Source organism: Poecilia formosa, unplaced genomic scaffold (assembly GCF_000485575.1).
Source record: "Poecilia formosa unplaced genomic scaffold, Poecilia_formosa-5.1.2 Scaffold42, whole genome shotgun sequence".
Classification (NCBI taxonomy): Eukaryota; Metazoa; Chordata; class Actinopteri; order Cyprinodontiformes; family Poeciliidae; genus Poecilia; species Poecilia formosa.
Genome location: NW_006799981.1, coordinates 2,619,543 through 2,646,708, shown reverse-complemented (window position 1 = coordinate 2,646,708; position 27,166 = coordinate 2,619,543). Strand labels below are relative to the sequence as shown.

At 39.0% G+C, this 27,166-nt stretch overlaps 2 protein-coding genes across 6 annotated transcripts in view; both read right to left on the bottom strand.

Annotated features, from left to right (window-relative positions):
• The window catches only part of LOC103137672 (striatin), a 31,388-nt gene extending 28,920 nt beyond the window's left edge, over positions 1–2,468 (bottom strand). For 2 of the 4 annotated variants that reach the window (XM_007551516.2, XM_007551517.2), the window contains exon 1: positions 2,096–2,468. In XM_007551516.2, the coding sequence (XP_007551578.1) occupies positions 2,096–2,308 (213 nt within the window). In that variant the 5' untranslated portion in view covers positions 2,309–2,468. The remainder of the gene's footprint in view (positions 1–2,095) is intronic. The other 2 variants (XM_016671194.1, XM_016671195.1) reach the window with 1 other exon arrangement.
• A 741-nt stretch (positions 2,469–3,209) lies between these two features.
• Positions 3,210–27,079, bottom strand: heatr5b (HEAT repeat containing 5B). 2 transcript variants are annotated; one of them, XM_007551515.2, is made up of 36 exons: positions 26,975–27,079; positions 24,971–25,124; positions 24,681–24,892; positions 24,039–24,147; positions 23,796–23,945; positions 22,829–23,000; positions 22,588–22,745; positions 22,096–22,345; positions 19,366–19,521; positions 19,032–19,282; positions 18,839–18,950; positions 18,600–18,752; positions 18,344–18,443; positions 18,157–18,266; positions 17,904–18,067; positions 17,570–17,745; positions 17,336–17,441; positions 17,071–17,261; positions 16,175–16,334; positions 15,887–16,076; positions 14,038–14,207; positions 13,804–13,951; positions 13,185–13,364; positions 12,841–13,092; positions 11,410–11,591; positions 11,239–11,307; positions 10,950–11,129; positions 10,631–10,871; positions 9,946–10,182; positions 9,711–9,838; positions 8,815–8,959; positions 8,446–8,718; positions 8,146–8,370; positions 7,015–7,166; positions 6,200–6,413; positions 3,210–4,278 (listed from the first exon to the last, which is right to left on the bottom strand). In XM_007551515.2, exons 2-36 carry the CDS (start codon positions 25,094–25,096, stop codon positions 3,971–3,973), a joined length of 6,150 nt encoding a protein of 2,049 aa, XP_007551577.1. In that variant the 5' UTR covers positions 25,097–25,124; positions 26,975–27,079; the 3' UTR covers positions 3,210–3,970. The 2 variants fall into 2 exon arrangements, with proteins under 2 accessions (XP_007551577.1, XP_016526669.1); XM_016671183.1 differs by having other exon boundaries at positions 24,971–25,127; positions 26,975–27,055.
• Positions 27,080–27,166: the final 87 nt, after the last annotated feature.

Below are 27,166 nucleotides of genomic sequence, written 5' to 3'. Positions count from 1 at the left end.
ATCAATGGCACATAAAGATTATTTATCACAGTTTTGTGATTTGTTTTTGCCATTTGTAAAAATAAAATTAAAAAATGGCAGCGTTTAAGAACTCTATGGTCTTCCCGACTTTTCAAAACGCAGCATTAAAGTCATTAAACAATGAGCCAAGAACAAGTAGGGACAGGTGATAAGACTTTTTCTGACACAAAATATGTAAAAATTCATCAGTCATCTCCACTATTCAGCTATCATACAATGACATAAGCTACTTCATTACACAAGCTACATTAATTGGTACAGCTGTTCCATCAAAGAGCAGATAGTAATTGCATTCAATGATGTTTTCAAATTAACTGACTTTCATTAGTCAGTTCAAAGTACAACAATCCCAACCAGGGTGGAGGCAAATATTATCACAAGTTATTTATTATCCCAAATAAAATCAATGTTCTTGAAGAGTAAAATTCTGGTCTGGAAATAATATATTTGCTAACTCCTGTGCTAAACAACCAGGATAACAACAGTTTAGCAAGAGCAGCACGACCACCAACAGAAGTTCATGAGAGACAAATAAAGAGTTTGTTCAAATAAAGAGTTTGTTATTGCAGGTATACTTTGAATACATTGCAGCCATGTTGGGTTTTGACATCTGAGTTGGTGAGAAACTTTGGACTTTTGTTGCTTGGATTCTAACTGCAGGATACTTTTTTCCACATTTCTTTTTTTTTTTTTTTGTCCCTTTCATTTCTATAAATATGTGCAATAGAACAAGTTTAATTGCATTCAAGTAAGAATAGCACTACTTCAGTATATTTTAACTTAAGTAAAAAGTAGTCATCCAAGATATTACTAAAGAAAAAATAAGAAATATTTTTGGCATAGGACTATTTAAGCACAGAGTAACTGATGATGTCTTCAGAAGGAAAAACATAATTGTATGTGTAAATTCTGATGAGAAAACCCACAAACAAATAATCATGAAATAAATTTAGGCAGAAAAGAGGTTTTCTAATTAAAAAAAAAAATTCAATATAAAACTCGTGAAACCAATACTGTCAGTAGGCAATATTAGAACAGGGTAAAGACATTATATAGTGCTTACTGTACTATGTTATGTACTGATCTCCAAATGGAACAAATGGCTCAGCAGATAGAAAACAACAGAACAATAAAGCTTGTGTACAAACAAGACTTTGTTTGTTCTTAATTCAATAAAGAACAAACTGATTTTACGCAAGTAAGAACAGCAATGCTTAATAATAATAATCAAGTAAAAGTAAAAAGTATGGTGTAAAAAAAACTACTCCTAAAAGCACAAGTAAATGTAACGAGTTACTCTGTCCAAACCAGGCTTCCCAAACCACGACCACTCAGGTTAATCTAATTTATTATACAAAAATGACTAGTTTCTATCATTTCATTAAAAGGAAGAAAAACGTAATCAAGCATCTGTTAGCTTTAGTATAAATACACAGTATACTGTATTTATACAGGGGTGAAATGGAAGAAAACTTGTACAAAAGACCATCAGGACCATATCCTCTCTTCAGGAGTGGCAGTAGCATGGAAGCTAGCTTGATAAACAATCCTGACTCCTGATTCATGCACTGTCAAGAACAGTAAAAGACGGCTCCCAAAGAAATCCGAACACCTTAAAAGTGTACCATTTTTGTTTATTCTAGTGTTTTTCGCTAATAATTAATAAATAGAATGTATTTAGGCGACGTTCAATATGTTTAGCTATAATATGTAAAGGCAGGGAACCCGTCTTACCTTGCAACACAATAACTAGTTTGGCCGCAGTTAGCTGTCATTACGGTTTTTGTTGTGACATTTCTTTAATATTAGTAATTTTTAAACCACGAATACTAAATATTTGGCAGGTTTAGATGTTTCAGAGCGTAAAGAGGTCGGAAACAGCCGTCGTGCAGCTGGAACGGGGGTAAGAGGGCGCTGCAGCTCCTCTAGCTAACTGAGCTAAAGCTAACGAGCTAGCTTGGTCACCAGAACAATCAAACAGAGAAACTCAGCGGGATATAAAACACACAAATCAGCCAAACGATCATCAGTGACAAAACTACGTGACGTGTACTGAAGCTGTTGCGTTTTTCACCTGCAACTCGGCCCGCTCCACCTCCCATTGTGCCCTCTCTACTTCGAAACGGGCCCATTCGTGCTGCAGGAAGTGCAAGATCCCCGGGATGCTGTACTGCGCTCTGGCCGCCTCCCCAGCGTCGCCATCGGGCAGCGGTCCTTTCCCACCGCCGGCTAAAACAGAGTTGTTATTGTTGTTGAAGAACACGCCGGGCCCTGCCTGTTCGTCCATGGCCGGGCTCGGTGGAGAGGTTGGTCCGTTCTTGCCGATTCGATGTACGTAGATGTCAATAGCAAAAGAAAAGAAAAATAAAAAAACTATCGACAAGGCTCCGTCTACTCGACTCGGGGAATGAACTCACTTTCTGACAGCTAGCTGTCATCCAGTGACGACAGCAACAGACCACGCCCACAACAGACTGAATGGGACGTTCGATTCGTTCACCGGACTATCCGGATATCAATGTATCACAATTTAATAAATGTGCATACATGTATAGAAATGAATAATTACAATGGAAATAAAAATGTTAATATTAAATATAAAGGCGCCTCTCAAATTTGAATACCTAAAATCTTTTCAGTCTTCAAAGGTGAAATCACACGTGTGACAAGTTTTCTGTTAATTTTACATGATTATGACTTCCAGCTAAACATTTCAAAAGTATTTTTCCAGAAAACCCAATTATTGCATAAAATGAACAGAAAAAAAATGTAATACAGATATCCAAGCCTACTGAGAAGCATTCAGAATTTTGTATGTGGCGTGGGATTTAGGTAATCAAAGCTCAGTTTGTTTTATTTAAATAATCATCTTTGCATAGTTTGTCAGCAGAAGGAAGCATGAAATGCTCTTAAATTTGTTGATAGAAGGCTGTGTTGACTTTGGACTTAATAAAACACAGTGGAGCAACATTAGTGGAAGACATGGCTTTCTCTCTGACTGTGGAAACATCATGCTTGACCTTAACTAACATGGATTCCATGTCTCTTCATTCTTCCTCCTGATTCTAGTATATTTTTTATTATATTTCTTTACAATTCAGTTAATTATTTTCTGGACTGTTGCACTTCTAGCTTTTCATAACAATAATAATAATAATGTGAAGTCGATCAAATTTAAGAAACAGAAATGAGTGAAAGAAACTTTATTCAAACTTCCCAAAAACGATAAAGTTGTTTAAGCCGTTAATGTTTACATGATAACTAGCAGTAAATAATAAAGAGGGTTAAAATTCCTTCATGGGCAAAACAATTAATGCAATTTGAAACAAAAACATTAAAATGTCAAAATATCCCCAACACCTATTATTAGAAAAGAAATACAGCATTTATTTGAAGAAATTCTGCAAAATATCAAATCTGGCTCAATAAAGTGATATATATTCTCATTTTGTTCTATCGTTTCCAGGATTCCACAACTAAGAGTAAAAAACAATAATTAAAACATAACTGATGGAAATCAGCAGACCTGAATGTGACATACTGCACAAATTTATCAAATTCATAAAATTATAATTTGTGAGAAAACATAACTATCAAAGTGTGGTGAAAATCGCTAAAGAGAAACAACATGGCTGAACCTAAGCCTTTAAATGGGGGTTAAATGATATTAATCACAGGGGAAAAAGTCAAGTCTGGATGTGATACATTCATCAAATAAAAACTTGAGATGTTAAAGCAAGCTCTCTAAAGTGAACATTCAAAGGTTTCTTTGATGCTATTTACAAATTACTAAGGATACTTTAACACAAAGATGAGATGAAGAATAAATAAATACATTTAGCAAACTGTAATGAATAACAGATACGGTAGGTAGGACATTGTCATCAGGGAAAATACAAAGACAGACAGCATAAACTCTTTTGAGAGGGTAGAGTACATCTTGATGTGTTCAGAAGAAGCTTGTCTTGAGTTTAATAGTCGGCGCAGCCTGCACAGTAGGCTGAGCTTGCCTTGCTGCCGCTTTGGCTTTGCTGCTCGCCTGGTTAGCTCGAATAGCAGACTCAAGACGCGTCTTAAGCTCAGGTGCTGCACCGATTACGGTCTTGAAGGCAGCTGGATACAGAGGCCCAATTCTCATTAAGTTCTGAAGGGCAAAATCGTGCAGGTTTTTAGAGACTTGAGGAGCGGAGGAGATCGCATTCTCATCCAACAGGTAAGAGATGAGAGTAGGAACAAGAAGAGCCAACAGCTGCACTCCTGTTAAACAAGCAAAGACACATGCATCAAACATTAACAACAATAAGCAGAGATGACTTAGAATTAAAAACCCGTTTAATAAGGCGCAAAGTACGCAACCTTAGACTATCATGTTGGCCCAAGTACGTATTCTGTGTTCATTGATGATTACTTTGGTTTGCAAATTTTTTACATTTTTCAGGTGCCAACGTCTTTGCCTAATTTTGAAAGTTAAATTACATGGAGTGTGTTGCACAACAGTTTCACTGACTGTATAACCTTCTGAAAGACCCAGCGATGACCCCTTTATGGTCTTCTGGCAGAATGCATCAGATTTTTAGTAACATTCTCATACTTAAAGAGTTCATGATGTCATTCATTTTAACAAGATTTTCAAGCGCTTAGAAAGATTAAAACAGGCCCACAGCACCACAGATCCTCCATTTTACAGAATAGATTTCACCTCCTTTTACCATGTGTCACGATATGCTTTGTTAGCAGATATGGGCATAGTGACTTGTCTTCTTATTGTTTAAACAGACCATTGTTAAACATTTCCCACACTCACTGTTCAGGGTATGATTCAACATCAACTTGCTCGTTGTCATCAGTGACAAATTGAAACATGAGTCTGAATGTAAAAGGAGGACACTTCCTGAAGTGATGTCAGTAAATGACCATGTGAATGTGTTCAGTGCTGGTCAGTGATGAGACAGAAAATTCGGTACAGCTCCCAGCTTGTGTGTGGAAGTTACAACTTTGTCTTTTATGACGAAAGGTCAGATTTTGAGGCTTGACCATGTCCCCATACTTAGATACAGCAAAAAGCTTTGAATGAAGTTTGATCTCCAACGTCTAAAGATTGTAACGGCTAATTCTGAAGTCTGTAAATCAAAAGCTGTAAGAGAAGTTTGTTCAGATTTGCATGTAAAAGGCACAAAATGGCCGCTTTGGACCAAAATGGGTGACTTCCTGTGGAGTTTGGCCTATAACTCCAAAAGACTTATAGAGGGTCTTGAAGACCTGCAATAAGGTCTTGTAGTCAGGGGGTAGGGCTTGGATGATGTCAGCATTTGACTATTGAGTTTTGTTAGGGACCTACTAAGGACCAATCAAAACATGTTTTGTGCCTCTGTGATTTTCCTTCTAGGAGTAATAAAAATGTTGATTTTTTTGATGTGTAGTCTAAGTTTGAGGTCAGGCAACACCCCCTTCAACATGCACAAAAAGTCAGGATTTTTTTAACTTTACATCCTCTGAAATTGAAACTCACTAATTTCAAGCTGATCGATCAAAATCCTAAGACGAATTTGATCAAATGCAGAGACTATACAGAGCTAAAACGGGGTCAAAATCGGTCAAAATTGTAATTTCTATTCAATATGGCAGACTTACTATTTGTTGTAAAGCAACAAAAGCACAAAAGTTTTCTGTGGATCTTGGGAAGTTCTACAATTGTACCATATTTCATAGTTCTATAATAAAGTAAGATAAATGTAGAAAGTGTTTTCGAAGTTGTCAGGTGTCACTGTTGAGGTTTTTCTCTTGCAACTTTTGCAAAAGGCAAATTAGGTAAATTTTACGCACGGCTAAGCACTGTAAAAATTTGGTGAGTTTTAGAATTGTTAGATTTCCAAAAAGCCACTTCATTTGCTGGAAGAGAACAAAATGTTCATAATAATCAATAGATAAAAAACTTTGAGAACTGAATGGACAGTATGATGATTGTTATATCAAAATCAATAATAAAACTGACAGTAAACCGGTGCCTGGATTCTAAATTTAATCTGATGCTTCTAATGCGTTAATGCTCTACAGCACACAGTCAGAAGCACTAGGCTTAATTCTTTAGCAGACATACTGTAGCTTAGGCTAAATGATTTAATAAAAAAAATATGTACATGCTACATAGGGGAGGTCCACTAAGTAAAGTTATACTCACTGTTCTTCTCTTCGCCCATGCTGACCAGATTCTCTAGGACCCTGATTCCCTCCTGCACAGCCTGCAGCTCAGCAGGAGTTCCCGGCCGACTGCGTTCCACCGCCTTTAGCTTCTCCACCATGAGTGGAGCTAGGGCGTGGATGTAAGGAGTGGACAAAGCTCGGTTGGAGTGTTGAAACACTGACAGAAGTAGCTGGTAACACCGGGCCTGAACCTGTGGCAACCAGAGTTAATTTTTTTTCACTAATAACTAATACGGTTCCTTCCAAAAGTTCAAGTTTTGCTATAATAGAGACACAATTTATGTGTTTTATTGTAATTTTACATGATAGACAAAAATAAAAGTGTGAATAATTGGAGAACAGAAGGAACATGATTTTAATTGTTTACAAATAAAAATCCAAAAAGTGTGATATATATATATATTTTTCATTTATTCCTCTTTAGTTGTTTAATAAAGTGCCACAAAATTTCTTCAGAAGTCAAGTAACAAGTAAATGGAGTCCACCTGCATGTAATTTAATCTAAATAGAGCTGTCCTGCACAGGGTCAAATATTTAATTAAGAACATGCAAACCACCAGCCTGATAAGTTCAGTTGAGCATAGCAAGCATGTCAGGAATGAAGTCATGAAGAGGTTTAAAACAGGGTTAGGTAATAAAAACCAAGATCTGAAAATCTCAAAATGCACTTTTCAATACATCCTCCATACTTTCTAAATTTTTATTTTTATTTATAACTCCCTTAAGAGCTCAAATTTGTGTTTGTACTGTGACAAAATGCAAGACATAGTTTATGTGCATTTCGTTGCTTACCCAGGGATCACTTGAGTTGAGGGCATTTCGGAAGCGGTCCATGCAGCCTTTCTGCAGGACGATCACTCCCACCAGCTCATTACTGGCTGACAGCAGGAAGAGAGTTATCGCTGTCAACATGCTGACCTCATCCATGTCAGGTCTGGACTCATCTTTAAAGACAAAACCACAAGGTAAAATTTTCACAATAATTAGAGTTCATGTTGTCTCATGATCAGAAAACTTACGTTTTAGGAATGCAAACCATTAATCGACAATTAATTGTCGATTAATGGTTTATTCAATAAACCATTAATCCAATAAACTTTATTGGATTAAAATTAGCTCCAGCTGATCAACTTATAATATCTGCTCAGACCTGTTAGTGTTGTAGTTTGGACGCCATATAGCAGAGGACACTGCTGGTCAGCCAGTTAATACAGAAATAAAGATGGCGGGGCAACACCAGAATGGAAAAAAGAAATAGTCCAAAAAGAGTCCGGTGTGGAAAGCAAATTGTACTTTATTTGGTTCTGTTTTGAAATAAATACTCAACAAACTCCTTAATAGCAGTCAAACAGAGCAGTGTCAACTTCTTTAAAAATGAATGAGGTGCTAGAAATGGAGATCATAACAGAGATAAATTGTAACATGATCCCAATAAGCAAGGTTGATTTTGAGGGCTGTTGTGAGTTAAGCTACAATTCATGGAGAGAAGTTTTAACATTCCTTCAAGAGAAACCACAGAGGGTACTTGTGTATGAATAGCTCTCTAAGTGTTTCACATATTTGTTCTTCACATCTTTTATTTTTCTTTAAGCAACCTAATATCTTCCTGTTTTGTTATATTTTATAAATATGTTTAAGTTTAATCATGCGAGAAAACCACAATTTTATAACAGTATATATTTAATATAGCTGACACAAAATAATGCTAAAATGTAAAGGTTTTTGAAAATTCTGTTTATTATGAAAAAGTTAGCCTTTAATTTCATAGACAGACAGACAGCACTCTTGATACAAGAGAAAATTTAGTTTTTTAAGTACATGCCTTCTTATGAGCACATTGTTAGTTGATTGATAAGATCAATTAACTTTAGATTAACTCAATCAATAACTTCCATCCCTAGTACATTTATGTGTTTGCTTTACCTGGATGAGAGTATTCAAGCACAGACGCCAGGCTGCTCCTGACCAGGGTGGTCCACTGAGTCTGAATGCTCTCCTCCCGGGCCAATGGTGAGGTGATGGTGGTCTTAATGCCCTGCAGAGCGGCTGATACAGGTACAGGCACAGAGTTGTCAGCAGTTTTAATTGCAGTTTCTTTCAGGACCCCAGTGATTAGGAAAAGCACTGTAGGAAGAATGGTTGTTGCTCCTGACAAGGCAAAAACACCAATAAGTTAGAATGAACTTCCTGGATGCATTTGTGCCTGTTCTCTTCAGGTCTTACCAGCAGGAGAGCACAGCGAAGGCAATTCGGCCAGGATGGAGACCGTGTTTGCGACCAGCCGTGCGCTTTCGTCTGGTAGTCTCTGAGGCCTCAGAGGGGCATGGCTGGGTGACTCCTTCACTCGGGAATTAAGCTGCGGTATGTGGCGCACCAGGATGAACACAAGCAGCTCCATGGCTGCGTATACCAGAGACTTGCCAGGTACGAGCTCTCCTGTGTCCCCACCTTCTCCTAGGCCGGTCAGAGAATCTTTTTCACCTTCATCTTCTTTGTCTGATCAAAAAAAAATAATAAATTTAAAAAAAAAATTCAGTTACCAAAATTAAACCCCAGAAATACTTGGCTTGGCTCTAGTGCAGTATTCCTGACCTCTGTTGGCCCTTTGTTGTTGTAGGTGGTCCACTGCAGCTCTAATGGTCTCCTGCACCACCGTTGTGACCTGAAGCTGGACTGCAGGAGGATCCCGCGTCAGCAGCAGTCTGTGTAGCACATTCAGGAGCTCCACTGCCAGCAGCTACATAAGAGGTGAGGGAACGGTTCATCAGAAATGCCCGGGTGAAATGCAAAAGAAGTAAATTACTTCATCCAACTTACTCTATCCACTGAGCTTCATAAAGAGCTACTAAAAACATCCATTTCTATTCAGCCTGTAATACCCAAAAATAGAATCCAGGCCAACAACAGTAAAGCTGGAGGATCTGGAGCATATGTCAAACTCAAGGCCCATCTGTATACTAAGAAGACGTGGCACAAGTCAAAAGCCGTTGGCATTTTCCACAAACTTAGGCATTAAAGTTGATTTTGATTGATGACGACATATTCTCCCCATTCAAGTTAGGCTGCAAACAAGGACAGACTCTACCCTGTACTTGTACAAACCCCAAAATACTTGCAGCTGGAGGTGCAGTGAAAGGTGGTTTCTAAATGTGTTTTCTCAGATGGGTTTGTTGACATGAATGCATGCCACATTTTTTTCAGATTTTTATTTCTAAGAACCTTTAAAGTCAATTTCCCCATTTTCCCTCCATCTCACAACTAAGCCCTACTCAATTTTGGTCTATTTAAAATCTCTGCAAAAATACAGATACGTTTGTGGTCTCATATGTATTTATATGCTCCAAAAAAAATTATTTTGAATTTAAGAAGAAAAAATATATTGTTCATTTCAGTCGAATAAAAAAAATATATTATGCCTTAGCTAAATAGACTATATGCAACGCCTCTGATTTTATTTCAACACATTAATATATATAATTTTTCCATACCTGGTCCTCTGCCATATGTGTCTTAGCACAAGGAGTTTCTAGCAGCGTCGACAGAGCCTGCAAGCAGGACATTACGTGTTCGATGGGCTCCTCGGGCCGCGGGAAGCACAGGAACTCTATGCTGACACCTGAGTGACAGAACATGGAAATCTTCTACTAACAGTTCACATTTCTGTTCACTTTTTTTCCCCTAACATCTTCAAGCTGAATGTGAAAAACAGAAGTGACTCCTTACCCAGCATGAGATGCATTCTGTCTTTAACCGACTCCTCCAGCGTCTTTGCTGAGGAAGAGCTTCCCTGAAGAGCATTGGGAACTTTGGAAGGAGTTGATGAGAGATCCTCTTGATTATCATTAACTTCAAACCCGTTGCTGTTCAACCACAGGGCCACAGCATGCAGCACAGGGGCCCAAGAGCCGCGGTAGTGGAGTCTCGCTGTATCTATCGTCTCTGGGGTGTAAAACGCTCCGCCTATGAAGATACACACATCCAATGGAAACTATTTGTTTGGACAACTACATTTATCACAAAACCAACACAGTTAGTGCATTTTGTCCAGCTGTGACAGTAATATGTTAATATGTCTTCTTTAATCTTTTGGAACCTAAATGGAGATTTCTCTTTTGTAGAGAAATATTTTACATTGAAAAGCCTAACTGGGGACTTGGTTAAAAAATGATAGTTAATTTGTAGCACTAAATATAAGTTAGTCCTAATCAAATGAACAAAAATATCAGAACAAAAAAAAAATGTAATCAAAATGGATAGTTGACAATATTTCAAGGTGCTTTGCATCCACCTATTATAGAAATCTGGTTTTAAAAGCCTCATTATTAGCTAATTAAACAAAATCTCACCAGTTTAAGTATAACATTGAACATTTCAGATGAATTTTTATGGTAAATAATCAGTTGTGTACCGTCAGGTGGGAGCTGACTTGAGAACTCAGCAGGCAGAGTGAGCAGCGCGTAGTCTCGCAGCATGGCCAGCCAGAGTCGGCTCAGCGAAGGCAGCTCCGGCTGCACTAAGGTAATGAGGCTGTCCGGAGGAAGCACATCTGCACCCAGGTCATCCTCGTCTTCATCCTCATCTCCCCTTCTACTCGGCTTGGCAGGTTTAGCTTCTGCCTCCTTCTTGATTTTCATTGCCACCACGTACACCTGACCAAGACAAAGCAGCGAGCAAGATCAGATTGAGTTCAGTGGAAAAACGAGAAATTCTGTCATGATGAAGCTCACCTCGGCCCAGGCCTTTAGCACAGCCAGCTTCTCCATGGTGGTGGCACTCTCACTGTACAGCTGACTGGAGGAGCTCTTCCCAGACTGCACCTTGTCCAGCGAGGAGACCAGCAGGTTGTGGACTCGCCGCAGGTCATTGAGGTCGCTGACTACACCACTACCAATCCACGTACTGCACACCTGTAGACAAACACTGGGGTCAAATAGATCTCGAAAAGTCTCCCTGTTAGGGTGTGTTTACAGTACAAAGTATTAAAAATGAATACAAAAGATAAATATTGTGTCTCACCTGGCATGCCTTCGCTGTTATATCAGATGGTGTATCAGGAGAAAAAGCAGGTCTGAGGGCAGCGCCAACCTAAGTGCACACAATTTGCATACAAAGTCACGTTTTTCTCGTTTCCCTTTTTTTTTCTCTAACTTCACTGACTGAGAACTTCTGGATACATTTCTAACTCACATTGGCCTGGTACTGCTCCAAAATAACATGCCCCGGAAACTCAGGCTCTGGTACGGATGCAAACTTTTTAATTATGTCTTCCAGGGCCTGCAGACCAGCCATCCTCAGCTGGTTGCTGTGGTCGGTGGCTGCCATGAAGGCCATGCGGATCAGGTCAGACAGATGGAGCACCAACAGATCTCCTGAATGGACACAGATGCAGGAAGAAACAACAACCTTTGTGAATAATAAAAACCAATTCATAAATGATCAATACAGGGGGAAGTGAGCTGTCACTATCAACAAAGAAAAATATTTTTGCTTCCTCCGTGGGAGCAAAAATAATGTTTGCTCCCACAGAGGTGCATTTTTCATACAATTACAGTGGCTTGCAAAATTTTTTAATTTTACACATATTCTCAAATTTTAACTACAGATTTGAATGTGTTTTATTAGAGCAACCCACTCATTATTAGCTGGAAGGAAAATAGTAGATGGTTTACAAATAAAAATCTAAGAGTGGTATGCATTTGTATTCTGCACATGAAACACCCAGATGAAGTCTTGATTTAATCAAATCAATCAGACAGTAGGGAAACCATCCTGAGATATCCCCTTTGTAGAGCAGACTTTCCTGGCACATGTAGGCAACAAAAAATAAATTACTTAAATTAATTATCTGAGTGCCTCTGAGGCAGCAGATGTCCTCTGGGTTCTTGTGATGCCAGAAGAGAGCAGGAATCTATCTACTGTTATTTCTGCGTTCATGTGCTTTACAAGAATTTAGCACAACAATGTCCTGACTCCTGTCATATCTATGATTTCACCTTCTAGCAGCCTAAAGACTCTGTGTCAAGATATTTAAGGTGAGACATCAACAAAAAGACTCACAGCTGTAGTAGTAAGGAAAGATGATTCTATAAAGTATTTCCATACCATATTTCCATACCAGCATGCCATAATTTTTGTTAGTTTTTTTTAAATTATACATATTTTTTCTTCTAGTTCACAATTATGCATTCATTTGGTTTGGTCTGTCTCACCATAATACAAAGACATTAGTGGCTGTAACAAGGCAAACCATGAGGAAAATACAGGGTGTGAATACTTTTCCAAGTCTTTGTATTCCATAAATATCCATCCGTTATCAACGTATCTTACTTGTTTTAGAGAAGCTAACATAAATACAGGCTCCTCCACCTATTACAGTGGAAAAACTCTCCCGGTTCTGCTTATGCTTACTCATCTCTGCCATGCTCAGTCTTTATTCAAAACACACATGGATCAGCTATTTTCCACAACCTAGATCTCCCCAGAGGCAAAACCTTTTACTTGTCTCGGGGGGAGGGGTGGGCAAGTAAAAGTACTGTTTTGCCTGAGTAGGTACTCGGGCAAAACAACAACAACAAAAAAAAACTGGTAGTATAAACAAGCAAGGTGGAAGAATGGTACCTTTGGGGTTCTTTGCTTGTGCAAAGCGAGCAGTTGCCAGGTCGAAGTGCGCCTTGTCTGCATTCTCGCATAGCAGGATGATACGGCACAAGCAGTCGGCGGCAAACACCCGCGTCACCCAGCGCGGCGCCACAGAGGGCTTGGACTTGTCATCGTCACCCAGGCCTGTGAACATGGTGTCGTCGTCCATCTCGTCTTTTTTCTCAGAGTCCTCCTCCTTTTCCACCTCAAATGCCACAGCTCCCCCCACATCTGAAAGGGGAGACAGGCGTTTTTATGACACAATTCAAAAGACACAGATTAGTTGTTTTTTTTTTTTTTTTTTTATTAATCTGGGAACTTGCCCGTTGTTGCAGCGAGGACGTCTTTGCAGAGTTTGAGCCAATGAGAAAGCTTCTCCACAGCGAGAGATGACAGCATGTGCCCCAGGGTGTCATGGATGTCAGAACACAACTTCCTGTCCGTCTCTCGATCCAGCATGCCGAACAGAACGCCTTCCAACCCGGTTTCTGTTATATTTAGATCTGAACCACACACCAGGATAACACCATAAGAGTTAGCATCTCAGTGAGCCAATGTTACCAAACAGAACACTGCAAAAACACAAACTTTTACCAAGTATTTCTGGTCTACTCTCTCGTGCAAATAACTTAGTGCACCAGAAATAAAACAAAACTAACTTGCAAATAGCTTTTCAGAAAGAAAGGATCTTGTTCAACTCAATAACTCCTTAATATTGGTGAAAAAGAACTAGTTATAAGTGAAATAATCTGCCAGTGGAACTAATATGTTTTCATCAATATTAAGGAATTATTGACTTGAAATAAGCTAATATATTTTACTGAAAATTTACTTGTAACTTAGTAGTGTCTTATTTCAAATGTACTAAGCTATTTGCAGTAGAAACTTTAGCAAAAGTACTGGACAAGATTTTGTGTTTTTGCATTGAATTATCCAACTCACTGATTGCTGTGTTGTCCTTGCCATCTCCTGCTTTCTTCGCCAGACTCATGGCGTACTCGCACACCTCTGCAGCCTCCCGCTGGGCGAGCTGTCTAAGGCACGCTACTGCAGCACGACGCAGCAATAAGTGAGAACTGCACAAGTGCACCTACAGGAATCCCAGAGCACAGTCAGAAATCCCAACTTAAATCAGCGCAGTCTGTACTCTTCTGCTGTGCGAAACGTGCATCTTACACAGAGGCAGGGCACCAGGCTGGACAGGTTCACGTGTCGAGGAGCAAACATGTGCAGCTGCTGCAAACAAGAGATGGCAGCTGCCTGGACCAGGGAGTCAGAGTGATCCTGCATGATGGCACAACCAACCAGGCAGGACGAGCGGATGGTGGAAATAGTTGCTCCATTTCCTGGAGAAACAAATTAATTAGAAAACCAGAAGGAAGCTGTTTTTAACAATCAGATGACGCAGACAACTGGAGATGACAGCAGAAGGACTAATAAAAATCTTTATATCTTAGATCAATCAAAGTTCCCTTGATTAGTTCATTTTTTATGTTGATGAATACCGGAGTGGGTCAGTTTGATCCCACCTGGGGGCGTTGTGAACCTCCTTTATTAACTGAGAGTAACTCTGTGTGTTCCGCACATTTGCTAATGTTGGAAAAAAACAAAACAAAAAAATGTTTATGACTCAAATAAATAACAACCAAAAGAGGATCACATTGAGATTTTCTGGCTTGATCAGAGGTAATAGTCTGTTATATTTCACATAGTTTTTAAGAGAAGTTTATGCAATTAAATTATATATGGCTTGATAATTTGTATGATAATTTGTATGACTATTTCTGACTATAACTAATGAAAAAATGAAACTACACAGAACAATATAAGATACAGTAAACTAATATACAAAGGCAAAAGCACATGGGTATGGATCTAAAGGCATCAAGTGGAAGAATTGGAAACACATGGGCATAATAGGAGGGTACAAAGGAGAAAGGGGCAAATTGCGCCATAAACATTCTACAAACTCTTAAATCAGCCACATTTATTGATGTTAAAGTGTTTATTTTTTATGATAACTGGCACACTTTTAATTAAAACCATGGTTTAACATAGCAGACCCAAATCTTTATCGACCCTGCAGTGGATCAGCTTTTCTTTGCCATGCAACAGACCTTAGAAACTCTCTCTGCATCAGTCCTTGATCTAACAATGTTGTTTATCCAGGTACAGGAGATAAAAGAGAAGTGAGTAAAAACACCCAATAAAAGCTATTTATTTTTAAAAGGTGAGTTTAGAATACTGGCCTACATAGGTTTAAAATTTTTGTTACTGCCACCTGCTGGCAAAATATAGCTTTTGACCCAAATACACACTGCAAAAACCCAAAATCTTACCAAGTATTTTTGGTTTTGATTTTTAGTACACTTGAAATAAAACAAAACTAACTTTTCAGCAAGATGTTGGAGCTTGTTCCTACATCTTGATATTGATGAAAATTGCTAGTTGTAAGTGAAATAATCTAAAGATATTACATATTTAGATTGATATCTAAAGATATCAATCTTTAGATATCAAAGATTGACATCTGTGATATCAATCAAAGATGTAATTTTTCCCATTATAACTCATGAGAAAAATGTCTTGTTCCACTGACAGATTATTTCACTTATAATCTGAAATAATTATTTCACATTATAAGCAAAATAATACTCTCACTGATCATGTTATATTTCATTTATAACATGAGGAAAATGTGTTGATATAAGTGAAATAAAGTGTCAGTGGAACTAGCACTGTTTCAGCAACATTAAGGAATTTATTACTTAAAACAAGCTCTTATATCTTGCTGAAAAGTTACTTGTAAGTTAGTTTTGTTTTATTTCAAGTAGACCAGTGGTTCCCAAGCTTTTTCTCCTGGACCCACCAGTGGTTTCCAACAACATTGGTAGCCTACAGGCTACTTGTTAAGCTTAAGTTGATGTATTGATATTAGCTAGCTAGTCATCTTTTAGCTAACTTTACCTACATCCAACAACAATTGTTTTATCACAGAAAATACAGCGCAATTAACCAGACTTACCTTGTAATTCTGGTCCAACAGTGGTGATCAGAGCTCCCAAGCAGCGGCCCAAACACTGGTGGACCTCTGTGTGAGACGGCGGCACGGTAAGGAGCAGTGTGAGCACCAGGGAGAGCGTGGGCTCCACGTAACCTCGGTACATTGGCCCGCTGGAATCCACAATCAGAGCCAGAGAGTGCAGAGACCAGGTCTGATGAAAGAAGAGGAAATAAACCAAATTTCTGATTTTGAAAACAAACATTTTATATATATATGCCAATATCAAAATCCTCTCCTCCTGTGTAATACCTGAACTTCGTGAGAAGATCCATCCTGAGCGAGAGCCAACAGGATGCTGACGCTGGTCTTCAAGTGCTGCCCTGAGCCAATCCCTCCGACATACCGATGAAGACAGCCGAGAGCCAATGAATGGCCCGTTCTTGATACCACATCACGAGCCGACTTCAGCCTTCAGTCACAACAAAAAGACAAGAACAAAATTATTTTTTTCTCATCAACTAATTTCTAGCCAAGTTATTGATTAATGAGTTAATCATAAGTAAATATAGTCAATCTAAAAAAAAATACATTTTAAATACAGGAGCCTCTTAGGTAGGAAAATAAAAATATAAAATATGTGATTTGTTCATAATTCCCCACAAACAGAGATGTTCAGACTGTCTGGTTACTTTTGAAGGAACGTAAAAGCTTTGCTGCATGAAGTGCATTAACTCAAGATAAACCTTCAACGTGTTTCTTTCCATCATATTATGACTTTTCTCCGCTATCCCCTCTGCTTTTCTGTCATCACAAACTCTCATTTGTAGCACATCAGTAATTTTTGAATGAGAGGTTGATATTCTTCTGCCATGCAGCTCGACTGAGCTTAAGTGAAACTTAAGGAGCTTGTCGAGTATATATGTATAACAGAACCACATAAAGTGCATTTTGCATCCCAAACCGGACTATGTTTGGATTGATTCTCTTTCCTGTTCTGGTATGGACCCACCATCTTTGTTTCCGTATCAACTGGTTCCACTTAAGGATGACCAGTTGTACCGCACTACAACACTGACAGAAGGTTTAAGCGGACATTATTAGTTCATCAGTTTGAGCTAATTTGAATCTTTTCAACCATTAATCAACAATTAATCATTAGTTGGTTAATTTTTTGCATATTTATTTAATATTTAAAAATATCTTACTTATCAAAGCTGGTCTGTGCCATTCTGGCGATGAACGTGGCCTCTCCCACCACCTGAGCCATCCTGCCCAAAGCCTCTCCAGCAGCACAACGTAAAATGGGATTAGGATTGTCCAGAGCTCCCATCACCAGGGCCAGAGCCGACTTGCGCACCTCCTCTGGGCCCAAGGTGCTCTTGTTCTCAGCCAAACCCTTCAATGAGTACCAGATTTTAACGACAGTACCGATAGTGATGTTTTAAGAGGACATATGGGCTGTTTCCTTACCTTCAGAGCACTAAGCACTGCAGTAAAGATGTTCAGCTGGACCGCCTGCTGTCGAACTCCTTTGGCCTGCTTTATGCACTCTGCAAAGTGGTCTAGCATCTGCAGCCTGAATTAAACCAATAAAAACAATAACAAAAAGTTAAATAGTAAGAGAGTCAAGACCAAGAGCCCTCCATATAGTTTTCCTATTTTAACCAATTTACAAATATATAACATGACAGTTTTACTACTCACCTGTGTTTGAAGGAGACGTGAGGGAAAACCACGCCAAACAGAGCGACGGAAGCGTCAATGACAGACACACCCAGAGGCAGAGGCCCAGGGATGGCCTCGCCGACGGGAACACGCAGGTAGATGGACGAGGGGTCGTGCTCCAGAGCGCCGCTGCCAGAGGCGCTGTTGGGCTGCAGCTTCAGCCAAAAAGAGTTACAATAGCATTAAAAAACAGCACTACAGGCTGCGATTTTATTTTTAAGCTATATCGCCGAGCCATAGAAAAAGTGTATTTATACTTTTCCAAGTCAATAAAAGGGATTTTGGAGGAATGTCAGAAGTAATCTGAACTAACTTGATCCTCAATGGACTTGTGGTCAGTTTCCTGCAGCCAGGAGCCCATGAGCACACTGTCATCATAGTGACACAAAGAGCGCAACAGCGAGGTGGTGGTGTTGGCGGAGTTGTCAGTCAAAGTGAACTCTGCCACCAGTTCCCTCAGAAGCGCATTGAAGTTGCCTGCAAATAGATTACAAACTTTAAAACAGCTCCTTACAAAAAGACATCTGCAACATTTGCACAGAATAATTTAAAAGCAACAGTTTTACCTTCATACGTCTTAGGAGGCAGGAGGGCCAAGATGTCGTACAACCTGAGTCTCACCATTGCTGCACTTGCTTTTAAATGAGCTCCATGGACTTTAGTGATGGCAGGGACCCTGAAAAACAACAAATAATCGTCACCATGTGTCTCTGTCTTCAACATCTTCAACTGGTGAAGAAATTTCACACTCACTGTGACATCATGGTCATTGCGCATTCAATGGGAGTCATGAGTCTACGGATTACGTCTTCAGTGAGAAGCTCGGGACAGTGCGCCACAAAGCTGCGCATGGCTGCAGAAAAAAGAGACAAACACGTCAAAGATAAGGATGTTTTAATACCTAATAGTCTGGTAGACTCTATCTGAAAGGGGACCAAAAGTCTAAATAAACCCTAAGAAAGCTGAGTTAATGGAGAAGGCTGAAAGCCTACAGAGGAGAGGTTTTTACCACACAGCGCTCCGGCCCGGCCCTCCAGAGTGACCTGCCAGGTGAAGGAGTCTCCTCTGGCCTTTTCAGCCTCCAGCTCCTTCTGCGAGCGTGGAAACACGTTCCTCCACAGCAGCAGCATTTTGGGAAGGTGGTAGCGGACGAGTGAGGAACCTGTAAATGTATTTAAACACAGATACGAGGCGTTTGGGAGGAGAAACTGCAGGCAAACAGCTGAAAGCTTTTTTTAGGAGACTCACCTAAAGTCATGAGGGCCCCGAGTAGGAGCCATCCAGCCTGCGTGCGCTGCAGGGACAGCCGGCTGTTCTGAGCCGCTGTACGCAGAAGGTCCTCGGCGATGCTCACCACCAGCTACAGATCAAGCAATAATTTAGCTTCGTATTTAAAGACACTTGAGGTGGTTAAAAGTGAGAGAAATGAAACTTTTCACACCTTGCCCTTGGAGTGAGGAATACCCAGCGGACACTGGTGTACACCTCCCAGCAGAGCGGCCATTGCGAAGCTGTAGCCGCTCACGGCCTCTGGAGAACTCTTCAGGTTGTTGATTCTCTCAGCGCAGCGGTCCAGCAGCGGAGACAGCTGATAGGGCAGAGCCACAGCCACACAGCGCAGACACCACGCGGCCGCCAGACGCGCTGCCATGCTCGGGTGCAGCAGCACCGAGGTTACAGTTTCCAGAAGCCCTGTAACGTGAATACTTGGCGTAAATCCTCACTCCGAAGTCACAGAACAAGAGTTGGATTTCATGTTGATGTGTGCTTCTTACCAATCGAAGGCTCCTGGATGAGCGGAGAAGCCGTGGCACTCAAGCTCTGGACCAAACTGCCTAGCTCTTTCAGGGCGCATACCATGACATGCTGACTGGCAGAGACGTCCGCTGCTCCTGCCTTGTTCTCCCCACTGATGTCGTTCACTACTGCCTCTAAAAGAACACCACAGGAAACAAAACAAACAAGCAATTCAAGTTTGTTGCTTACTCTTAACTGTTAAAAATTATTAAAACTGTTAAAAATTCATAAAAAGATCATTTTCTTCAGAATGTGTGCAGCATTGATGGATGTAGTGGCTTAAAATCAAAAACAATTTGAAAGTTTTTGATTTATTAAAGATAATCATAATCATCGTATCATAACTGGACAAAAAAAACTCCTTAAAATTGTTAATTGACCACTACACACTCATGTCACACATTCATCAATTAGGCTCTTAAATCATTTGGCTGAAACATTGAACCCAGAAATATTTGGACACTGACACATTTTATTGTCGGATGCATTTAAAGTTACTAAGATTAAAATGCATTTTAGCAACACAAAAATATTTAAGTTGAAGGAGCGGGCCAAATATGGAATAAAGCAGAATGTTGGTCTTAATTTTAAAATAATCATATAAATATTAGAGGGTGTAGAAAATACAAATTTAGAGGAAAGAAAAAAAAATCAGAAAAACTTCTTTGTTGAATGAACAAATGCAAACATAACAAATCTAAATCTACCAGAAGTATTTATAATTTGATCTTTTCAAGAAAGTCGGCATATATAAAAATGCTTATCATCTCGGTCTAACTGTTAGTATTTTTTTATTATTCTAATAGTTACATAAACTACGCCTTAATACATCATAGATTCTGATGTATTATATAGACACTCTATCAATATAGAAGAAAGATAGAGAAAGTTTTTTCACTAGCAATGTTTATTGGTCTAACTATCTTGGATGAAAGTTTAATGATCTCTAATGGTTATGAGTGCTCACAAGAAAACCACGTCAGTCAATTCAAGCATTCAGCATGCTGAGGTGAGTCAATCTTCACCAGTGTAAACTTAGTCTTGATAGTAAAGCGCCATCCATTCATTTTGTTAAGCTGTTTGTGTATACACGGTCATTTTCAATAAATTAGAGTATTATTGAAAAGATATTTCAGTAACTCAATTAATTAAATGAAACCTCATATATATTAAAAACAAAATGATACCTTGAAGCCCATTTACAACTAATGGAAACATCACATTTAAGATTTGATATTTCGTCATAGCAATAAAAAATATTTTAATACAGAAAACTTGGTTTACCGAAGAGTATGTTTAATATTTGAAAGGCTTTAATTTTCAAAAGATACTCTTAATCTAGCAAACGCGCCTAATTTGAACACATTTTCTAATTTCTTGAATGTGATCACAGCTCATGTTGAACTGATGGATAACTTTAAAATTGTTTTGTTTTCACTCATTTTAAATTCTGGTTGAGCAGGAAATAATGAATTTTATTGGGATAGTTTATACGATTGAATTTTGTTAATATTTTATTATCTATTGTTGCTTTTATATTACAATTGTTTGATCATTTAGTCATTATTATTATTAAAGTATTTTTAAATTACATTTTATTTTATTATAACCTGCTTTATTTTTATATTAAACCAACTGTGGTGTCATTGTCCAAATATAAAGATGATTGTGTCACAGTTTGGAGTTCTGAGGATTTCTGTCATAGAAATATGAAATATATATAAAAACTGTTGTACCATGAAATACATAAACAAAAGCACAGTGGTCATTTTAGGTACCTAGAAATCATCTGAGCTCCAAACAGACAACAGTCAGGAGAGATCACACAAAGATTAAAAACAGTCTCAAGGGTCAGATTTAAAGCTGCTTCTTGATCTGTGGCAGAAACCCACCAGGCTTCAGATTTCATTGTTTTATTTTCCAATTAGCCACAAACACTTATCAATTTTTTTGTTTTAAGGAGTTTCACAGATCAAACTGACTGGAAAGGCTTGAGCAACAAGTATAAAGTGAACAACAAAGAGCCCAGAATCACATCTGGAGAAAAACTAACAGTGAACTTAATTTTTTAAAGTTGTGTTATCAACAACAGCATGATGTCCTACAAGAGGTTGCACAGCAAATCAGAGTAAGAATCATCCTTTTGAATGAGATAATGGTGATGTAAAAAGACACTGATGTGATGCTGTGTAAGGGAGAATGGAAACTGTCTGGCAGTGTACTTGCAAACCTAATTATGCCTTGGTGTAAATTTAGAGGCACATGCAGTTTTTTTTTGCTGATCTAAGCCAGATGTTTACAGTTGGAAGATGTTATTTGCTCCTTAGGGATTATAAAGCAAAACCAGAGCATAAACTGGCAGACAAAAAGCCATGATGACTATGAAATAATGGAAGAATGAATAGTTGATGAGCTGTATAGCTGATGGATGATACTATTGACATTATGAAGCTGCTTGTGGTTAAAAAGAGATGGAAAGGAGGAGGAGGAGGAGGAGGAGAAGGAGAAGGAGGGCCACCCTAAAGCAGAAAAGACAGAAAGCCAAACTAGAAAAAGGAGAGGAATGTAAAGCAAACTCTGTCCACCCAAAAGCAAAACATGCAATGATTCTGGAAAGTGAATGCAGAAAGAATTAAACATGATAACGATGGATGAGTACTTACTCTGTAATGCTCTGAACCGTGATATTTCCCCCCCATCCTCCTTACCCACAGCCCTCATTTGTTTGCTGATGGCTTGGCAGATTTCTTTGCCGGCCGCAATCTGAGCTTTTTCTCCCAGCAACCCCCCCAAGGTGGCACGCAACATGAAGGACACACAGCGCCGCGAGTACACAGCTTCCACGTGTGTCTGGGTGGCCCGTGGGTGAGACACGAGGTCCAGAACGTGAGACAGGAATGTGGCAAAATTGCGCTCTAGCCACTGACCACCCAGTGTGGTCACAAAGACAACGTAAGCCTGAGGACAGAGAAGAGAACGACAAGTCAGTTGGACAAAAACCAGATTCTCACATATACAGGTCAATTTTTTCGTCTTTAGCTATTTTCAAAAGCATAAATATAAAAGTTTATTATTAATCTATGGAAGACAGTTCTGCAGCAATTAGGCTTTAATTGTGAACATGTGACCGTCTATGAGTGAGCATGAATGGACGGATACAACCATCTTAAATTTTTTCCCCTCTAAAAAATCCCTCCTACCTGGGTGACCCCGACTCGAACCTCCCTGCTGACCGACGCCCCCCCCTTCAGCATCTCCCCTCCGCTCTTCAGGAAGCCAGATCCTCCCCGTAGGAACCCGGTGGCCATCAGCTCCAGAACCTCGTCCAGTGTGGCACGCTTCACGTTCTGACGCATCACTGGGAGTCACAAAAAACCAGGTTGGAAACAACGAGTCTGCCAGTTGAACGTATAGAGAGTACTGCTCATCCAGCTCAGGTACCTGCAGCTTGTTTGGGCATGAGCGCTGTCGCCATGACGGTTCCCAGCAGTTTGGCCACTGCCACCCGAACGCCATAGTTGGAGCCTTCCAAGGATTTAAAACACAAAGTAGCCACATTCTCCAGTTCTGTCGTCCACATGAACACCGCCTCATTCTGCAGCTCCAGCAGGCACTGATCGGGCAAAAAGGAAAATGTAAGATTTTGTAAGTAAATATATTTTCAGCTTGATTAGTCATTCAGAAACTCATCAATCTAATTTTAATTATGATCAGTGAATACACCAACATACTTAAGAGCCCTTACGACTTACACCACTATTCAATTTGAAAGTTGCTACAGAGAGAAGACTCAAAGTTTGCTTATTTAATCTTAAGAAAGGTGTTTAAAACTGAGATCAGAGGCATGTTCATTCAGCTTTTTAAATAAGTGCATTTTATTTCTGTGTAAAAAAAAAAGGCTTTATACGAGAATCGAGGCTAAGAAAATAAATTTTAAAGTTTTTGTACTGCAGAAATTTTAAATGTGTGTAATAACTGTAGGTACACAAATGTTGCACATAGATTGAAATAGTACAGCTTAGATTTGGTATTTTATAGTTTGTTGGCTGCTGGTTATATAGTCTCAAAGCTCCAAGAGGAAAGATCCCAATAGCTCTTATTTCTGTATTTAGCATTTAGCAGTTTGTTGGTAAACGAGACCAGATGTCATACATGATAGATTGTTTAGGAGTGATGTTGGTTTATGGGATGTACAGTTAATATGAAAGACCTCAAGAAATTACTGGGTCTTTTAAACAAGTTATACTACTAATTCTCTAGTAGAGCCTGTTTTTGTAGCGAGAATTTAAATGTTAGATTAATATTAGAATAAAACCACAATTATATGAGAATTCAAACTATTCAGTTAAAATACAGCTAGTAATCGTTTTCTTTAATCCCTTCATTGACGTGTTTTCCAGATACTAACCTTGGCTACTGCACAGCGGACGGCCATGGATCTGTCTGTGAGCAGAGAGCGGGCGTTCTTGTAGATGTCTCTGTGACATGAAGCTGCAGCTCCGCCCAGTCCACTCAGCACCTTCTGCAGGCTGAGAAGGATCTCTCCTCTGCCTTGGGACTACAGAAATTATTCAAATAAATAATACAGATATTACACAATGGCCCTCCAGTAAAGAACTAAGCTATGTCAAAAACAAAACGTCTCAGTTACCTCTGCACTCTTTAGAGCTTTCAGGAGATTATTAATGGTGTCTGGAAATGAGCTTCCCAACATCCGGCCCATCTTTTCATAAAATGCTCCAACACAAGCCACTGCAGCACTGTGAGACAAATACCAACCAAAACATTGCTATACGCAAGCAAAAATCATTATGAAAACTCAGAATGATTAGAAAAAAAGATATGATAAAGACAAACTTTCTTGTCAGAGTTAGGGTTAGTTTAATTTTTCTTCCACTTTAGAAGCTGCACTGCTTTGTATATGTCCATCACTTAAAATCCCATTACAAAAGATTAAAGTTTGTGGAGATATTGGGCTAAATGTGGAAAATAAACTTCATGTAAATAAAACAGAGGATTAAAATAAACTGAACCATTAAATCCTAATGTAGGATTAATATTCCATTAATGCGAGCAAGAAAACGATAACACCTGTTCCTCCTAACTTAATCCTCCCTTTTAAACACAAATTATCATACCGCAGACTAATGCATGGCTTAACTCCTAATACCCTTTGAGAGGGGTCAGCTGTATGTGCTTGAATTTTGAAAGCAATAATGAAAAAATAAGAAGTCCTTGTAAATGTCAAGAAGCTATTAATAAACTGTAAATATTACGAAATGCTGTGTCTTACAGTTTTGTTGGCAAGTATGCAGGTGTGTCATCCTTGCTTTTAATGATCTCGTTGCATTTATCCAGAGTCTGGAACACGGTGAAGGTATCGCCAATACTGTAGAGAGTAGCGAGGTTTTTAGCCAGCAGTTTTCTGGTTGGTGGTCCAGGGGCGCTGCTGATCAGTCCTGTTAACTGTTCCACCAGCTTCTTCTGCTTCTCCTTCACATCCACCTGCCATTCAAGCACATCATTAAAGTCACCTGCAAAGACAATTACTTAAAAAAAGCAATACCAACAATGAAAAATCACCTTATTTGCTGCCACAAGCACTTTATCCAGGAATCGAAGCCATTCGAAGATGAAGACTGGTCTCTTTGCTTCAGTGATCTGAGCCAGAGCATCCTCATTGAGCAGCAGACTGTGAGCCAGCTCCATGGTGAGGATCAGCACTGTTCACCCTCGTCTGCTAGAACGTGTACATTGTCAGCATAAAATGCCAATTTTCTGCCTGTTTGGTAATTTAGCTGTAATCTCATACAATATAATGAAACAAAATAGAAAAGTCACATTATGCAACTTCCAGCTTCTTTTAATTGCTACCCTGTTAAGTCTTTCATATAAAGGCATTACTGATACCAAGGTAAACAGAAGTTTTAGCAAGTTACAATTCCAAAACCACCAAAATGATGAATGAGTTTAAAGTCCTCTCAATGAAATGTCAGAGAAAAGCCCAGGGTGACTGGAGTTTCCTCCTGTTTTAAGGAGGAAAGCGTAAAGCAGCACTACTCTCCTCCCACTTATTACTGTAAAAGGAGGACTCCTATATTTTACAGCGCAATATTTTTTTTTCCAGTTCCAAAACAAACATTGATGGTCATAGTGTGAAAATGAACAATTAAATATGGTAATGGCAGTATCATGCCGAAGGGAAGCCACCCAACTCTCTTTGTAAGATTTGAGAATCATGTCTGTTTAGCAGCAGAAACTGTTGATTCTACATTATTACTACATTGTAATGACCACAAATGTTATAAATAAAATTATTATAATTTTATTTATAACATAAATAAAATTTACTGTACCCAGTAAAAACTGGGTTGACTATGGAACATTGAATAGAGTAGTTGCCTTGCAATCAGAAAGTTGTGTGTTTCTTCTTACAACAGTCAATGTGCCCCTAGCAAAGGCCTCTAGCACCAAATTGCCAACCGGTCTGCATCAATCGGGGCGATTGGGTCAGTGTTTTAGGAATAGTTGCAGCTTTTCATTTTTTAAACAAAAACAATTAGATTATTTTTGCACTTTTTTAGTTAGAAACCTTGGTGTAAATACAGTAATATCATAAAGCTGTGGTAGTTCTCATACTGGCCCATGCCAACACTCCAGTATAATGTCACATCATCATCATCATCATCATCAACATTCAACATTTTCCCATATTGCTTTTGTTTTGCTGATGTACTGTAGCCTTACTGTGTTTCTCTTTTCTTTTCGTTAAGGAGAACTCCTGACCCAGAGCTTCTCTCTTTTTCTCCTATGTCTGCTTCTGGCTCTCTCAACACCAAGCTGGTTGCAGCAGCTCCGTTTGAATCTGGTTCTGCTGGAGGTTCCTGTTAAAAGGGAGTGGTTTCTCTCCTCTGTTGCCACATGCATGCTTAGGATGAGGGATTGCTATGAAATAAGTGATTCAATGGAATCTGATGGGCTTCCTTTGATGACTTTTTACAAATTGGATCATATAAAAACAAATTGGTTTTATATGATCCCCTGACTTTGAACTGCATTATAACTAGTTAAATTTTTGGATTGCACATGATTCTTGATGTGACTGCATCATGTTGTAATGAATTTAATTTGATTTAATTTAACTTGGACATGTATGTCCTAAACTAAATTTTTGTCTTATTAAACCTTGAGATTTACTTTGATTTTGCGTCATATAAACTGATCTGAACAGGCTATAAATAAAATAAGCCGGTTAAATGAGCTCAAAATGTCCATCATTTCTCGGACACTTAGCTTCATTTAAATGGCATATGTGCTTCATAAAAATAAAGCTTAGAAGCAGTAACACCTTATTATTTGGGCTGTTTTGTGTTTTGACAGCCGTTGAGAGTTTTTAGCTGTTTGTAGCAACCTCAACTAGCTAGCTGATTCCTATGAGGAACAAGCTGAACTCCGGCGACACGGCGTTAACCGGGGCTTTTAGCCGTTTTCTGAAGTCTATCCCAACTCCCAAATGTCCTATGAAACACGACATTCTCAACAGCATCCTAAAATATGAGCTAAATATCGATAAAATACAAATAGTACCTGTGTTTCGATGATCCAGGATGAATGACGACAAAATATCAGCGGCGTTGCAAACAAGTACTTCCGGTGGGAAACTATGCAAAGAACCAACATACCTGATACATATGCGCGCAATTGACAAAAAATATTTTAAAACTTTTGTTTTGTATTAAACTTTAATTCTGTATGGTGTGTATTGATACATTTTCTGTT